At 62.4% G+C, this 1076-nt stretch overlaps 1 protein-coding gene across 1 annotated transcript in view; it reads right to left on the bottom strand.

Moving 5' to 3' along the window:
- The window catches only part of TBXA2R (thromboxane A2 receptor), a 1855-nt gene extending 1153 nt beyond the window's left edge, over positions 1–702 (bottom strand). Inside the window, exon 1 of the mRNA XM_010017845.1 lies at positions 20–702. Coding sequence (XP_010016147.1) covers positions 20–702 — 683 coding nt within the window. The remainder of the gene's footprint in view (positions 1–19) is intronic.
- Positions 703–1076: the final 374 nt, after the last annotated feature.

The raw sequence follows: 1076 nt of genomic DNA, 5'->3' as shown, positions 1-1076 counted from the left end.
GTCATGGTAGACGCGGCAGAGCGTCACCATGCTCACCGTGTTGAAGACGAAGGAAAGCAGCACGGAGAAGATGCCCAGCAGAGCGAAGAGCAGGCAGAAGATGATGTCTCCGGTGTCGGGCAGGAGGGTGAGGAAGAAGCACCGGGAGCCAGGGTACTCCAGCGTGTACCGCCCCAGCCCCAGCACCGGCAGCAGCCCCAGCAGGCAGGAGAAGCCCCACACCAGCCCCACGATGGACCAGGCGCGGCGCTTAGAGACGCTGGTGGAGCGGGAGAAGGGGTGGTTGATGCCGAAGAACCTCTCTCCGGCCATGGTGGCCCCCAGCAGCAGCGGGCACTGCCCGAAGAAGACCATAGAGAAGCCGAGGAAGTTGCAGAGGTGGCAGCCGGGGTCCACCTTGGCCCAGGCAAACTTGATGAAGTGGTAGGGGATGATGACCGAGGCCGTCACCAGCAGCCCCATGAAGTCTGTGACCACCAGCCCGCAGAGGATGACGAGGAAGGAGGAGCGGGCCTGGCTGGAGAGCTTGCGGGAGGAGCTGAGCAGGACGCAGAGGGCGAAGAGGTTGGAGCAGAGGCCGATGAGGCCGAAGGCGGTGGAGAACCAGGGCGAGGTGATGCTGTTCTGCGCAGTGTCGTGCCCGTCACTGGCGTTGAACACCCCGAAGCAAGTGTCCAACTGGCTGCCATTGGAGGGATCCATGTCTCCCCACCCCATTAGGTGTCCTGGCTTGGCTCTACGGCGTGAGTGCCCCACTGGTGCTGGCACTGATCCTGCCTTGCCCTGTGGGGACAATCATAGAATCCCAGACTGGTTTGTGTTGAAGAGACCTTAGAGCTCCTCCAACTCCAACCCCTGCCACAGGCAGGGACACCTTCCACTAGAGCAGGTTGCTCCAAGCCCCTGTGTCCAACCTGGCCTTGAGCACTGCCAGGGATGGGGCAGCCACAGCTTCTCTGGGCACCCTGTGCCAGCGCCTCAGCACCCTCCCAGGGAAGAGCTTCTGCCTCAGAGCTCATCTCAATCTCCCCTCTGGCAGGTTAAAGCCATTCCCCTTGTCCTGTCCCTCCATCCCT

This window comes from Nestor notabilis, unplaced genomic scaffold (assembly GCF_000696875.1).
Source record: "Nestor notabilis isolate BGI_N333 unplaced genomic scaffold, ASM69687v1 scaffold19597, whole genome shotgun sequence".
Taxonomy (NCBI): Eukaryota; Metazoa; Chordata; class Aves; order Psittaciformes; family Psittacidae; genus Nestor; species Nestor notabilis.
This window is presented reverse-complemented; position numbering and strand designations above follow the sequence as displayed.